The 13,976-nt window shown below is 47.0% G+C and overlaps 1 protein-coding gene across 1 annotated transcript in view; it reads left to right on the top strand.

The window, feature by feature from the left end:
• Window positions 1-12,849, top strand: part of Col4a1 (collagen type IV alpha 1 chain) — a 126,935-nt gene extending 114,086 nt beyond the window's left edge. The window contains exons 43-52 of the mRNA XM_020165777.2: window positions 29-162; window positions 785-857; window positions 1,613-1,684; window positions 2,848-2,976; window positions 3,762-3,860; window positions 4,784-4,996; window positions 5,776-5,953; window positions 8,577-8,691; window positions 9,642-9,814; window positions 11,408-12,849. Of these exons, the coding sequence (XP_020021366.1) occupies window positions 29-162; window positions 785-857; window positions 1,613-1,684; window positions 2,848-2,976; window positions 3,762-3,860; window positions 4,784-4,996; window positions 5,776-5,953; window positions 8,577-8,691; window positions 9,642-9,814; window positions 11,408-11,489 (1,268 nt within the window). The 3' untranslated portion in view covers window positions 11,490-12,849. The remainder of the gene's footprint in view (window positions 1-28; window positions 163-784; window positions 858-1,612; window positions 1,685-2,847; window positions 2,977-3,761; window positions 3,861-4,783; window positions 4,997-5,775; window positions 5,954-8,576; window positions 8,692-9,641; window positions 9,815-11,407) is intronic.
• Window positions 12,850-13,976: the final 1,127 nt, after the last annotated feature.

A 13,976-nucleotide genomic window follows, 5' to 3' on the forward strand; every position in this document is an offset into this window, starting at 1 on the left:
ACCAAATGTCTTTCGTCCTTCCTATCAGGGCTTCCGGGACCCATGGGGCCTCCAGGGCTCCCTGGACTTGATGGACTAAAAGGTGACAGAGGAAATCCAGGCTGGCCAGGAGCACCTGGCGTTCCAGGGCCCAAGGGAGATCCTGGATTCCAGGGCATGCCGGTGAGTGATGGGTTTGTAGGGATTTTTTTAAAGGAGCCTTTTTGGTCACATGATTATTCTATGTGTATATGCATACACATGTGTGGCACTCCAAAGCCACTAAATAAGCATCTTCTCTTTCCAGAATCATCTTTATTGGCATCAGAGCAGGAAATTATTATGACATTTTTCGCAATTTGTCTTATAGAAACCTTTAAAAGGAAAAGGTTTACTGCTGCAAATTACAGACATGTTTACTCTCTGTTTACAAATTTGATGTAATAGCAATTGTTTTGTAAAGAACAATTCTGCATAGCCGGCCAGCCATCTCTGAGACTGGTGGCTGGGTGGTGCAGGTCAGCAACTGATCTTGCCAGGGGTGACCTAAGCTGGCCTCAGGGAGCACAGCTCAGGGAGTCATAGTGACCATATCACGTGTGTGTGTGTGTCTGTGTGTGTGTGTGTGTACCTTGTGGTGTTATTTAACTGTGGCGTCCTGCACAGCCTGAATCCATAGCCCCTCTTTGGTAAAGTGGTGATCTCTGATTTGATTCTCAGCTCAACCACCGCCAGGGTGGCTAAGGTGTGTTTTCTGTGGGCTTCATTGAGCAATCCGCAGCTGACGTTCTCTTTGCATGTCTAGGGCATCGGTGGCTCTCCAGGCATCACAGGCTCTAAAGGTGATATGGGTCTACCGGGAGTTCCAGGATTCCAAGGTAAGACAGGAACGATGAGTTGTGCAGCCATACTGTAAAGGGGTGACCACAGGTGCTCCGGTATTGAGACACTAGCATAACAACAGCAAGAGATACCAGTGTCTTCAAATTAAAAATGCCCTTTGTGTGTGGCAACCTAATTTGTGAATCTGTGAATGGCTGGATAAAGGCATTTTCTTGGTAAAAAATCGGGATTATGTCCACCTTAGTCATTTGCATCTTAATAAGGGGTCATGCACTTGGGCCGTTTGTTCGTGTATTTATGGATTAAACGAGCATTTATTGTGTGTGTACTGCTTCCAAGCTCTGTGATTTTTACTACAGAACCACATACCTGTGGATGTGAGGTGTCTTGTGGTCTATTTGGGGACACACGCAAAACATCTTGACCTCAGACATTGTCGCCTGCCCCTTCCCTGATTGTAACCATCTTATAGTTTGTTGCTTTTGTGGAGAAGTGTGCCTTCTGGGTTCTAGAAAGAAGTTGCATCACAGTTCTTAGCTGACAGAAGTAACGCTCTTTCCTTGAGGCTGAATTGGAAATACGTTCACTGTGTGTGCATGCATGTTTACACATGAACATACGTGTGCATGGGCATCTGGTGTGTCTGTCTGTGCCTTATGCATCACACACCAATGTGCATTTGTGCACGTATGTGTACCCATGTTTATGCGTGGCAGGTGTGTGAAAATGTGTACGTACGTGCTTGCATTCTCTTGGAAGCTCTGTGCAAAGTCAATGTCCTTCTGTCTAGGTCAGAAAGGTCTTCCCGGACTCCAGGGATTGAAAGGAGACCAGGGAGATCAAGGCATACCTGGGCCTAAAGGTAGGAGAATTTGTGAACATGTGGGCACTTACTGATGATTTGGGGAGCTACAGATGCCTTCGAACACATGGAATCAGGGAGGTTGGTTTGTCACAGGTGAAATCAATCAGTAGAAAACGGCTGACTAGAAATTCTTGGTAGTGTGTTAGGATTCCTGTAGTTGTCACTTTTAGGAGCAACTTCTCTTCAAAGTCAAATTTGAAGTATCCCTAGGATACTCCAAGGGAAAAGAAGCTCCAGATCTAGCTTGTCACACAAGTTCTAAAGTCACTGAAATCTGCCACTACAGACTGCATGTACTCTGGCTGGACAGTGACGAAGTCTGTAGGTGATGCCACCACCACTGGAGCAGCAGGGTGAAGTGGCTCCAAAAGCCAAAATAACCCAGGAAGGAGGTCATTTTAGTACCCATCCTATTTACTCTCTGCTGAGCAGACTGTATTTCTAGGGCTCTGTTCAGTTTTTAAAACCATGTTTTAGGGGAGAGATTGATAACCAAATGCACTGAGAAGTGAATGTTAGGAAAGAGGTAGGAAAGTTTGAGGGGAAGGAGAAAGAATTGGGGACATCTGCTGAAGAAGTGTACGCCACGCTCTGTACTTCTGTTCCCGTAATGCCATGAGGCATCGTGCAGGAGAATTAAGTTCATTCACCATTTACAAGTTATGAGTGGCTGTAACGCTCAGCATGGCAAGTCTCAGATAAGTGTGAGAAAAGGGTTCTAAAAGCACGGCTGGAGCTTCCAAGTCAGAAGCGTCGCTGGAGAGGTGCTCACTGCACCTCACAGGCATGCTCCTGCAGGGCAGGGTGTGGCTGCCAGGTTCCTGCCTGGAGTGGAGAGTTCACACTGTTGGTCACAGTGTCTTTTCCAGTCCAGGAGAGCAGGATTTTAGGTTAAATGAGAAAGATGGCCCTAGTGGAGAGCGCCTGCCTAGGAAGTGCAAAGTCCTGAGATCAATCCCCAGCATTGCAAAAACCAAAAAGAGTGCATGTGTGTTTTGCAAGGATCTGTGATCCATGCCTTGTGTCTTTGACAATGACTTGACTTTTGAGAGACGTAGACATTTGGATTATTTCTCACTGGGCTCTCCGTGGAAGCTGCATCTGTCACATCTTGTTGGTATTGTCAACAATTGCTGATTGACCATGTCTGATTCCCACAGGTCTCCCAGGTCCCCCCGGCCCTCCAGGTCCTTACGATATCATCAAAGGCGAGCCAGGGCTCCCAGGTCCTGAGGGACCCCCAGGTCTGAAAGGGCTCCAGGGACCTCCAGGTCCCAAAGGGCAGCAAGGTGAGGATCCTTGGGTTGTGCTGGGGTGATGGCAGAGATGTTAGCAGGGGCAATGATCAGGGTGGTGGTTGTGGGTGTTAGGGGCAGTGGGTGGGATTTCCAGTCACCCCCATGTCTATGATTGGAGCGCAAACACATTTGAATATGACTAGCTATTGAACATATATCAGAACGAAAGGAAGTTTTGAAAAGACCAAAAACAGAACAAAATATAAGAAAGATGGAGGAACACACATCTCTAACACTTTCAGTTAAAAATGTGCAGGCCACATGCACCAGATCCTCTTCCTGTGCAGCTGGAGGGCAGAAGTGGGGTGGGGGAGACACATCTGAGCTGCCTGGGAGCATGGCACACAAGTCAAAACTCTCTTCTTGTTATTCCCAGATACCCTCCCCTGGGCCTTTTTTTGTATTGAGCTAAACCGATCCTGTGTCAGAGGCTGTTCATAGGGACGGGAAGAAAGTAAGAAAGATGATAGGCAGCATCCAGGAGTCAGGTTCCAGCTGCCACGAGTAACTATAGAGGAAGTGAAAGCTATCCCTGCCAGTGTGTGTGCTGGCTAGAACTGAGACACCGATCATGGCAAGGAGCGAGGCATGACAGCTCTCTGCCTCCCCCACTTAGTCTTTTTTCACACCTGTGTGCCAAACAGCACAGCAGGAACCCCAGGATAGCTAGGGTCACCCCGGAAGACTAAAAAAGACATTTAAGAAGGGAAGAAAGAGGGACAGACAGCTCACTGTCAACCAGGACTGAATCACAAATTCTCTCTCCTTTGCCGCAGGTGTGACAGGCTCCGAGGGCTTACCCGGACCTGCAGGTGCTCCTGGGTTTGATGGTGCCCCTGGCCAGAAAGGAGAGACAGGACCTTTTGGGCCTCCTGGTGAGTTATTGTGGTCTCCCAACCTGACTACCTTCTACCTATACCTTTGGGTTAGAAGCAGTGGGCCCAGGCATGGGGAAGCCTCAAAATGAAGTGAAAAATATTACTGGAAGCTTCCAAGGAAGTAAGCCTGTGTCTCAGAAGAAATAGGCTCAAGGATGAGCTGAGAATTCTCATTCTTTTTGTGAAGAAGAGACAAATGGTCAAGATTTACATTTTCTAGAAGCAAAAAGGTGGCCAAGAATGGTGTCCCCATGTGATTTTCTAAGAGAGAATTTTCATAGCTGCAGCTATGAAAATTCTATTTTAGCCATGGCCAAAGGAAAGAAAGTAGAATCAAAAAGTAATACAGTCAGTATTTGGCAAAGGCCACTGTCTGGCTCCTGAGGGAGCAGGGGCCCAGCTGAGCATCCCAAAGTGACCATGCCAAGGCTGAGGGCATCAAGTGACCAAGGAAAGAGCTCCATCTGCATGTGGCAGAGCTGCCCCTGGGGGTGGAAGGACCCAGTGCTCGTGAACTTCCCTGTAGTTCTCTTTCCATACACTGCCTCTTTCAGGCTAAGATGAAGTTGTGTTTGTAGTAAATTTACTGCGGGAGCCCCAGATTGTCTGAATGGTATGCACAGAATCACATCGCTGGTTCTTTTTCATTTATGCACATGTCCACTTTCCCGCCTTTGTTTTGTTCCTTGAACTAAATGTTTAGCGTGTGCCTGGTGCCATTCTGAAGAAGTGTGCAAAAAAAGAGAACAGGTCGGGTTGGACTTAGCTCTATATTTTCCCAAATATTTATTTTGTAATGTAAAAAGGTAAAAGACACTTTGTGGAAGTACAAACTTAGCAGCTCTCTTAGACAATGGTTTTGAAGACTTTCAGGGGAACTTGGTTTAACTAGGAACACTGATTTGTCTTCTGTCCTACAGGTCCAAGAGGATTTCCTGGTCCACCAGGCCCTGATGGGCTGCCAGGATCCATGGGGCCCCCAGGCACTCCATCAGTTGACCACGGCTTCCTCGTGACTAGGCATAGTCAGACCATAGATGACCCGTCATGTCCTCCTGGAACCAAAATTCTTTATCATGGGTACTCTCTTCTCTACGTGCAAGGCAACGAGCGGGCTCACGGCCAGGACTTGGGTAAGAGGTCTGAGGTGCTTTCACTCAGTGGTGGATGCACTGCCCAGCGTGGCACCTGCCGTCCTCAACTCTGCGGCCACTGGTGTGGTGTGCCAGGGGGGCAGTGGCTCTGTTTCCCTCCGTCCTCACAAATAAATGACCAGTTCAACAGCTGCCATACCACCCGGAGGAAGGCAGGAAATGGAAGGACTGAGAAAAGTGAAAAGATCAGACATTTTCCTTGAAAATATTTAAATTAATAAAACTTTGGATCCTGTCTTCCACTTATCAAGTGGAGCCAAGGTCCCTGGAATGCACATTTAAGTTTGCACTAATAGTCTTAAAATAGGGTAGCCTCTTTTAGAAACGCAACTTTGCTATCTCCACCGAATTTTCGACATCTGTGCCCTGTCCCTGTTAGTCTGGGTCAGCAGAAAGCTACACATTATCCTCCTCTGCTCCAAACTGTTATGTGCAGTTCTGTGATGAGGTCACTGGCTGAGGTTAGAACACGCAAACAGCTACGCAGGGTTACTCTGCGTCTTCCGAAAAGCCACTGTAACCAAGGGGATTCCTTCTGGAATTCAGTTCTAGGAAAGGCTTCTCCCTACTGGTAAAATGGACGTGTTTCCTCTTATCCAAAACGCCCTGCGTGATACTCCCGTGGTTCTTCTTTGCCTGGTCACTTTACGTTTAATTGCTAAGAATTCCATTTGAATGTGGAGCCCAAGAAGTCGGCGTGGCCGGCAGCGCCCCCTTGTGTTGTGGTGGGTTATGGGTGACTGTCCCTCCGTGTGCAGGCACGGCCGGCAGCTGCCTGCGCAAATTCAGCACAATGCCTTTCCTGTTCTGCAACATCAACAACGTGTGCAACTTCGCCTCCCGCAACGACTACTCCTACTGGCTGTCCACCCCCGAGCCCATGCCGATGAGCATGGCGCCCATCACTGGGGACAGCATCCGGCCGTTCATCAGCAGGTGAGACCACGGCAAAAAAGAAAGCGGAAGAAAAGCCTCCTGGGGCCTGGGCAAATGTGATTTCTGTGCCTTCTTTTGTCTCCAAAGCATTGCCGACAAGTCAGTCCATTGCCAGTTTATCCATTGTGATTTCTGAGTCTGGCACTAGGAAAATTAGCCAGAAAGACTAATTGACGCCACATTTTCTGTCTTAAAAAAACTCGTAGTGCAAAACCATGGTGAGAGTAAAACCGAATTTGCATTTTACGTTCTGGGGCCCATAGCTGGGTTCTCCTGCAAGTTTTAGGAGAGCGCCTCTCAATCTTTTGGTTCTTTTTAAAAAATGACCTTCCTAAAAAGCCTTTGGAGACTTTTTTTTTATTTTTTGGTTAATCATTCCTGGTCCTATGAAGTTTTTAAAAATTAACTATTTTAATTATTGTGAAATGCTACAATTTAGCATAAAACGTATCCTCTTAGATGTTTCTAAGTGCACAGATTGGTGACTTTCAGCATTTTTAGACAGTGGTGCGTCTGTCACCACCATCATGTTTGTCCTGCAAAACTGGGGCTATGCTCACTCAGCAGCATCCCCTCCCTTTGTCTGAGGCGCCCTGTGTCCTGAGGGAAAAGGAGAGGGCACTGAGCGTCAGCTGCCCCAGGCTGGCTGCAGTGGGACCCTGGCCATCAACCCTCCCATCCTGTCACTTCCTGGGCCCTCCTGTTTGTAGGGCTGCAGTTTGGTGGCAGGTAGGCCCTAATAGATTGGTTTTACTAAAAGGGCTGTACCCAGGAACCAACTGCTGTGCGGGAGAATCGCAGGCATTCTGTTGCCTTGTGTTGAAAGGGCTCCTGAGAGCTTTCTTTGATTTTTTTTTTTTTCTTTGAGCTCTCAGAAACCCTGTCTTACAGGTCTTAAGCTGGAAAATATTTTGTTGCACTTCCAATGCTCTCCTTGTCAGAATGCACACAGCGTTTCACACATGCACTGAGTATCCACCAACTGTCCATCTGCACCCTTTTCCTGCCCAGACCACTGATGTGCTAGAAGGAGAACTAACACCTTTGTGCTTTTTTCTTTTAGCTTCCCTTGGACAACAGGTAGAAAATGATCATTCACTCACTTATGTTTCTCATTTACTTCCGTGATGATATTGACATTGGCCTTGATTTTGTTGAAAACATGGGGTCCTGTCATTTGCTGATGATGTTCCAAAAACAGGTCCAGAGAAAGTGTCTTAGACACACTTTTCTCTGCGGACACAGGACACCCCTGGTTCTGTGAGCACAAACAAGATTCCAAGTTGTTTATGTGTCCCAGGACTCTACACTGCAGGGTTTCCGTGTCCCTGTTATGGGACCCGTAGAAAAGCCACCTGAAGGGACCACCCAGCTCACTTCTGTGATTCCTCAGCTGCGTGTGTCTCTAATTCCCTTCTGCAGTGACACGGCCCCTTTCTCACTGTGACTGAGCATGTAGGTTTCCATGGTTACTTTAATTTAGGCATTTCCTACAGTATCTCAGGACTTACAGGTTCCTTCTGAGGTCTTCCCCTTGGGAAGGTCCAAAAGCTTTATTTTAGAAAATAAAATATTTTATTTTAGAAACACCAACATGGAGTCCTTTGTTCTGAGTGCAGCGCTTCCTTACTCCTGGTGGCAGGGCAGTGTTTAATTGTGAATGTTTACTCTGTTAAGTGGAAGGACCATGGGCCTGAAGTGAGGAGAACCAAGTCTGGCATGGCTTTGACACTAACCATGGCCGTAGTTTCTTCAGATAGCATGGGGAATGAGACCACCTGAATTTTAATGGATTGATGTTCTGTCCTACCTCCTCCTCCATGTTGAGCACCTGCTCTGTCCCTTCAAGGTGCACCATGTGCGAGGTGTGTGCCATGCTGATGGTGGTGCTCCATGGCCACCCTTTCAAAGGGCAGGACCACTCTCTCCCTGGTCACTTGAAGCCCCCCTAGCACCAAGGCAGCCTGGGAAATAGAACACTTTCCTGAGGCAATTCTGCTTCTTGTGTCTGGGAGGCAGATGGCGGCAGACAAACAAGGCCAACTCAGCAACTAGTATTTAACAACCTTTTAAGTCATCTGCATTTGTGTGAATAAAGTAGGCAATCTCTCTCTCTCTCTCTCTCTCTCTCTCTCTCTCTCCCTCTCCCTCTCACACACACACACACACACACACACACACACAGAGAACATGGAGTGACTATGACTAATTCAGCTGCCTATCCACTTCCCACCCGTTTTGCAAACGTTCCAGAGAACGAGGTGTAATTATTGACACCATTTATACTCATTTAGCAGCCTGGTCAATGCTCTGCTCACGTTGTGACTTGAATGTAATTATTTTGCTGCTGGTGTTAATTTTTTTTTTTTTTTTTTTTTTGGTCACAGCATTTCCCACCATTCAGGGCTCCCTTGCTCAAGGAGGTCTTAGAACACTGTGTGGCTTTAATTTAGTCTGGAGTGCAGTCCAGCAGGAAGGCTCAGAGCCACTGTGCAGTGTCATCCCTGGAGTCAAGGAGTCGAACTAGGAGACTGAGTTCAAATAGTAGACAAGGTGTGGATGCACGCTGCGTGGTCCATCCTGCATCCGCCTCTGTGCTGAGGACCTGTTCTGTCCCTTCCAGGTGTGCCGTGTGCGAGGCGCCTGCCATGGTGATGGCAGTGCACAGTCAGACCATTCAGATTCCGCAGTGCCCCAATGGGTGGTCCTCGCTGTGGATTGGCTACTCCTTCGTGATGGTGAGTGTTTGAGAAACTGTATTTCCACAGAGACTCCTCCACTCACACCCACTCCATTAGCTCCTCTGTGCTTCCCAAACTCTCTGGATCATGCTGCTTAGGTATCTCCTCTTCACCTGGCCTTGGAGCCTGGACTGAACTTGGAGACAATGGGATCTCCAGCGCTAGCTATTGTCCTTCTTGCATTGGGAGACCAGCCCCTGCAGCCTGACCAGCCCCTCCAGTCAAGGCCTTTTGGGGAAAAAGAGAACAGCTTGCACAAGACACACGTTTCATTAACACACTCAAACTAGAAAGCAAAGAGCTTGAGGCAGGGAGGGGCAGCTGGCAGTGGCCCCACAAGAAGATTCCCAGGTTGGTATCAAGGTCCATCCTGGGCAGTGAGGACTGTGATCCTGTCACCCAGCTGCCAAGGATGTTAAACAGCATCTCCACCCCAGAAAAGCCGATTAAAAGGGGAGCGTATCACCTGTGCGAGCTGCTCATTGATGCTTATTTTACTGTGTTGCCTCACTGGAAAGTACTGATTTTATACAAGTGCTGAGCTGGTAAGATCAGGGTTGCTCTGAATTTGCCATGGTGAGCCATCCTACACTAGGGTCACTATGGTTCTTGGTAGGCTCAGTTCCACCTTCACACCATGTCACACACCAATCCATGAGAACATTAGCCGTGCTGTTTGAGTGACTATTTTCTAATAAAGCTGGCTGTCCTGTCCTGCTTGGTGAGGAGCTGATAGCTGATTTCTGGCACTGTGTGGACTACTGCAAGCCCTAGTGGGGACAGCAGGGCTGGCTGGTCAGCCATCGGGGTGTCGGGTGGGTGTTTGGGCACAGAGTGTGTTCCATGGAGACCCCATAGGGCTGCAGCTTACAGCTTTGTGGAGAACACCCCGATTCTCCTGGTCTTTGGGGAGGGAACCTCTGACATGCCTCACATCTGTTCCACAGCACACCAGCGCTGGTGCCGAAGGTTCTGGCCAAGCCCTTGCGTCCCCTGGGTCCTGCCTGGAAGAGTTTAGAAGTGCTCCATTCATCGAATGCCATGGCCGTGGGACCTGTAATTACTATGCAAATGCTTACAGCTTTTGGCTCGCCACCATAGAGAGGAGCGAGATGTTCAAGTGAGTCGCTACCCTCATTTGGAGGCCCTGCGGTCTTTAGTTTGGTCCTCTGTGACCCATGACACCTCCCAATGCCAAGTCTCACAGGTAGCTGAGATGTGATTGTTAGCAATGCCTCATCCTCGTGTAACAAGGTGACTTTTCAAAGCCTTACTTCTTCCACTTATTGAAGAACCGGGAAAGAAAATCTGTGTAGATAGATGTATGAAAATGTACTTAAAGCAACTGAAATCTTCAAACAGAGCATGTTTAAGACGTCACATATTTAACAATCAATGAGACAGGCAACCACGTTCAGTCATGGCTTTTGTAGAGCTGGACAGGACGTACATAAGCATCTCAACACCTGTATGAAAAAACATTCCTTTCATTACAAACCAGACGAAGTTCATAGGGAAGATCTTCTCCCCCCTTCATAGTCACAAGATTCACCTTTGAAACAACTGCCCTTGGTAGCTGACGTTGTTGAAGTCCCTAACGGATAGGAGCATGTCACAAATTCTCTGTCCTTTATCCTTCCCCAGCTGGTGCAGATGCAGGAGGCTGACGGGCTGGGGCAACTCCTTACACTCGTCTGTAAGCACGTGCTTCTCAGCCCTGCAGATGAGCCCTGTGGGAGATAGTTCTGTGGAACTCTGCTTTGATCCCATCTCTTTCCAGCTTAGATCACCCATGTGTTACATGCTACCGGGTCGCTTGCAACAGGTGTTTGGACACTTGACATCACCCCCACCGAGAGAACATGACTGAGCTCCTGAAATGAGCTCACGTCTATCAGGCCCTACTACTGGAGCTGCCACTGCAGGGTTGATAGGTCATTATGGGATTTTTTGAACCAGCAGCTTGGTATAATAAACTAAAGTGCCTTCTCAAACAAAATTAGGAAAGAGCCCACTAATTTCAATAATTAATTTGGGGGCACAAGAATCTCCGTTGGGATTTGCTAAAGTAAGCAGCCTGAACTTTAGGACAGGAGACTCTCACATGTGGCTAATGTACTGCTAGCAGGATTTGATCAGTACCAGATGTAGTTCGATTTCCCCTTTCCAGTATCAAGATAAGATAGGCTGTCTGGGATGGAGACAAGTGGGGGTACTAGCCTCACCTCGGACCATCTGCCTACAAATCCTCCATCATCATCGAAGTATTCTGAGGTGTAGTTAATTATTCTGGATTTGTCATCCTTCACTTTATCCAACAATTGCAGGGAATAATCCCCTCATACCCTGGTGGAATTTCTAGTCTAGTTGAAAAGGCAAAAAGTTAATTGCAGTACAAGGTTCAGCATGGCACAGTGGGAGAAGGTCTAAACCTTGGAGTCACCTCTAAGTGACTTCAGCTGGGCCCTAACTCTCTTGTGCATTGGTTGCCATGGATGGGTACACTGTGCTCTGTGTACCATGGAACCATGCACTGGGCCTCAGCGTGTGCCTGCTCGGTTTGCAGGTGGAAGGTGTTTGGTGGTTGTCATCAGGTTGGGGCTGATCGAGTGCCAGTGCAAATCTGGTCCCTTAGAGATTCTGAGCAGGACAGGAGTGTGCACGTCTGACGCACACGGATACGATGCAAGGGTTTGCTTGTGCTGTGTTTCAGGAAGCCCACACCGTCCACCTTGAAGGCAGGGGAGCTGCGCACCCACGTCAGCCGCTGTCAAGTCTGCATGAGAAGAACGTAACGAAGCCCGACGCCCAGCTACCGTCACAACATGGTGCTACTCCTCCTTCTTTTTATTTTTAACAGCAATGAACCCTAGAAATATATCCTGTGTACCTCACTGTCCAATATGAAAACCATAAAGTGCCTTATAGGAATTTGCGTAACTAACACACCCTGCTTCATTGGCCTCTACTTGCTGAAGGAGAAAAAAAAGACAACAATAAGCTTTCCATAGTGGCACTTTTGATGAAATAAAATCTAAATACGTTCTATAATCCAGTGCACTAATGTGTGAAGCGAGAACTCCATCAGAAAACCAAAGGTGCTAGCGGTGCGTGGTGTCTTCCACTCAGCCTGACTCCCATATCATCCTTTGTATCGTAACCCACAAGTTCTTCACCCCAGATATGAATGTCTGTTTATTCACTGTCTAGTGTTTCCAAATCCAGGTCCCTCAGTCTGTGCAAATGAGAGTGATGTAAAAATTCCTCCAAAAGGAATTCCGGACTCAGTAGCCCTGTCTCCAGCCCCAAGCATAGGTTTGCATCGCTCTGCTCTGCGCGGTACACACAGTCGCTCTTGCAGAACGCCCGGATTTCCTGTGGAATAAAGATGGTCCAAAAACAGTCAGAAATTAAATATATATATATTTTAGTAATTTATATAGATGTCCGCAATTAGGCAGGTCAAGTTCTAGTGTAAGTTCCACTGTTAAACTAAAGCTTACGTAGAAGTATTTCTCTTTCAAAGACTGTGGTGTCTTTTAACATAGTTTTAAACACTAGAAACAGCAGCTTTCCTGTTCACTTCCAAAGAAAAGCGATGCGTTGCCAAAGCCGAACCCAGGTTCACAACTATGGTGTCTACAACAGTGAAACGTGTACTTGGAGCTTACTGTTTTTATTCTGTATTAAATATTTTCAGGGTTTTAAACACTAACCACAAACTGAATGACTTGACTTCAAAACAACATTTTAAAGGCCTTCATTAGTTTTCCTCATTCTTCATTGGAGCTGCTTGGAAAAACAGCTCTATTGAGTCAAAATATCAGTATTTTTACCCATAAACACATGCTGCCACCTCCTAGGCTTCTTGTGAGCTGTGTCACAGGCTCCAGCAGGGAACAGATGGATCGCAGGAGGGCAGATTCGGACCACTATGCTTGAAACGACCTTCCGCTAAAAGTCTCCAAAACGTTTTTAAGACTACTAAGGCCTTTTATGTAATTTCTTTAAATGTGTATTTCGTAAGAATTCAAATTTGTAATAAAACTATTTGTATAAAAATTAAGCTTTTATGAATTTGTTGCTAGTATTGCCACAAAAGCATTCGAAGTTACTGCCACGCTGCCAATAAATTTGAAATCCTTGCCTAACTTAGATCATTTTTATTTTGTACTTCCTCCCAACGAGAGGTGATTACTACAAAGGCTTCCTCCTTCAAGGCCCCCATCAGTCCCTCCCTTGCTCCTTCCATCTGTTTGTCCAGTCAGCCATCATCTGTCTGTCCCTGCACACACACACCATTGCTTGTCCGCTGAGGGCTTAGCACCTTCCAGGAACTGGCTAGACACAAGACAAACACGTGACTAGCTCACATATCCTGTCATCACAAGGGAACCCATGAAGCCTTAGGACAGGGAGTCCAGTTCTGCACTGGGGGGCTCTGGAGCCAAGGGCTAGATTTTCTGACACTACAAGTAGTGAAGGAGAGAGATGCACACTTTTCCTGGTGATGTAAGCTTCAGGTTTCACTGGATCAAGATACAGTCCACAGGGGACGTGTGGGTTACTGAGCACTGGCAAAGAAGCTCGAGTTATCAAAATGTGCTTTGTAATTCGTCCAGCAGAGCAGTAGCAAGGCTGAAGTGGAGTTACACTTGAGCCCGTCAAAGCGTGAGGATGGAACAGGATGGAGTGAGCCTGTAGTGCGGGATGGGGATGGCAGTCATGTCTGCTCGTTTCTAACAGAACCGAGGTTATTTCGCTTTCCTTACTGTGTAGGAGAAGAGCGAGGGACAGTCCAGTCATCAGTAGAGCCTTTTGTTTCTTTGCGTAAAGCTGATTTGTCACAATTATTTATCTATAATTGGTATACCTAGACAAGAACAAGGAAAAGCATAATGAAAACTTGGATCCCAACATTGAGCTCCTGTGCACTTGTGTCTGTTATCTAAAAGCCATTCGCGTGTTTTTAAATTAACTGATAACAACATTGACTTGTTTTGATGTAGACTTCTATGAATTACAGCATATGTAATTCGTGTGGCCATAATCAGCTCAGCACATAGGACCAAAAATCCCCAAGCTCTTAATGTGTCATGACACTCTTGGACATCCCCAACCTGGCAACTGACTCCTGGCCTTTTCTTGTGACTCTCCAGTTGTCTCAGGACCCTTTTATTAAGTGTAGGCCTCCAACTATGTTCTTGCCTAACCTGCATGCAGGGATTATAGGCCTGTGCTATTGCAGCTGGCTGTTCAATTTTTAATTATGCGTGATGATT

Source organism: Castor canadensis, chromosome 10 (genome assembly GCF_047511655.1).
Source record: "Castor canadensis chromosome 10, mCasCan1.hap1v2, whole genome shotgun sequence".
In the NCBI taxonomy this organism is placed as follows: Eukaryota; Metazoa; Chordata; class Mammalia; order Rodentia; family Castoridae; genus Castor; species Castor canadensis.